At 58.0% G+C, this 1,741-nt stretch overlaps 1 protein-coding gene across 1 annotated transcript in view; it reads right to left on the bottom strand.

Annotated features, from left to right (window-relative positions):
* LOC102864311 (short stature homeobox protein-like) overlaps positions 1-1,741 on the bottom strand; it is a 13,160-nt gene that overhangs the window by 1,992 nt on the left and 9,427 nt on the right. The window contains exon 3 of the mRNA XM_006902996.1: positions 6-63. Within this exon, the coding sequence (XP_006903058.1) occupies positions 6-63 (58 nt within the window). The remainder of the gene's footprint in view (positions 1-5; positions 64-1,741) is intronic.

Raw genomic sequence — 1,741 nt, 5'->3', positions numbered from 1 at the left:
CTCACCTTTGTGCATCTGATTCTCCTGTTTCCTGCATTTGGCTCTTCGATTCTGGAACCACACCTGCAGGAGAAGCAGATGCACCACCGCGCGCGCCTTGGTGATTCCTGGGCTTCCAAGGCGGAATCCCAGCACGTCCAGGCCCCCCACTCCACCCCCGAGACGCCCCCAACTCCCCCCTAACGTGGCTCCCGAGGCCTTGCGTCTGTCCAGCTCACCGCTGGGTCTTCCCTGCAGCGGCACCAGAGGTGGCTGGCTAGGGCTTTGGCACCACGACACTTACCCACCCACTTCTGCCTCTCTAAACCCGAGCACGCATATATGCTGGGTTGGGGGACGAGGGCGTGCGGGGATGCGCGTTCTGGTGTGTTTCCCCCAAGGTCAGTCCGTGGGAGCACTGTGAGGGTTCTCAGCTGTCTGTGAAGCATCCCCCCTCTCCAGTGTAACTGAAGAACCCCCAGGCGCCTGCTTGGCTCTGTTCTAACATCCCAGCGCCATATGGGGAATCCTTGTAAGTCTCCTCGTTCACAACTCAACAGTGTTGACTGTCCAGGACCCACAAAGGCTTGGAGTGAGGGCGGTGAGGGGCGAGGGGATACCCCAATACTTCAGACACTCGGGGTCTGGAGTCTGTCTGAGCAACTGAGGGAGACTCCACCTCTAAAAAAACTCCAACTTAAAAGGAACTTGTAAGACAGCACCCAGGCTGGCTGGGTGAGTCTGGAAACACATCCTGCTGAGGGAAACGTCTCCATCACAGGAGAAATACACAGAGCCTGGGACCGCAGTGGTGAGAGAGCGGAGGATCCATGGGGGGGTGGCACGCAGAGAGAGATTGGAGCCCGGAGCGCGCGCACTGGAATTGGTGAAGGGATACGTTGTCTTCCAGGAATGGGAGATGCCACGTTTTATGGCTCTAACAACCCAGAACAACTCTGCCATTGTCTTGGGAAAGAGAGGAGGGGAATGAAAACCCAGGCTTTGCCTCAAATTTTTCTAAAACCACTATTTTAAAAAAAAGAAAGAAAGAAAAAGATTCCCACTCATTGCTGTTGTGTAGAAATACTCTTGGCTGATTGCCCCCACCCCACAGTGAGGTTGCAGAGGCTGTAAATCCCATGTGAGGAGAAAGGGGATCGTGCTCTCTCAGAGAAGCTGGTGGATTTGAACTTTCTGACTTTGGGTTGGAAGCGCAGCTCCTTAACCATCAGAGCTCTGTGGGAGGTGATGGGTTTCGGAAAATGATGGAAACACACACACACACCCCATCCGGTAAAGATAAGGTCTAATATGGCTTTGCCATGTGTCACACGGAGCGCAGGCGTAGAGCTCGCCTTAGGCAGGGCTGGCTAATTTTATGGACTGGCTTTTCGACAGCTTATTGAGCTGGCCTTTACCTCCAGGTCCCCCGGGAACCTCGAGGCGCCCTTGGGGCTGGCCATGCGGTGCACCCCCCACCTCCCCGCGCGCGCGCGCGCGCTCTTCCTGCTGGGCGCTCCCCGCGTGCGTCCTGTTGTGCGCGCCCCTGGCTCCCCCGGGCAGGTCCCCGCAGAACCTCTAGACCCTTCGCCCGCCGCCGATCTAACCACGCGGAGACCAGCTGCGAGTCTCCAAACCCAAGGGCGCGCGCAGCAGCTCGCTCCTCCAGCAAGACTGGCGGGCGGGCTTGCTGTCGGCAGTCGCTTTCCTTCCTCGCCAAGCCGGTCGGAAATGGCTCCCGGCTTTGCGGAGAGGCGAGGGA

Source organism: Elephantulus edwardii, unplaced genomic scaffold (assembly GCF_000299155.1).
Source record: "Elephantulus edwardii isolate Elephantulus edwardi_28Jun2011 unplaced genomic scaffold, EleEdw1.0 scaffold00490, whole genome shotgun sequence".
Lineage (NCBI taxonomy): Eukaryota > Metazoa > Chordata > Mammalia > Macroscelidea > Macroscelididae > Elephantulus > Elephantulus edwardii.
The sequence above is the reverse complement of the archived record's forward strand: the minus strand, read 5'-3'. Positions and strand labels throughout refer to the sequence as shown.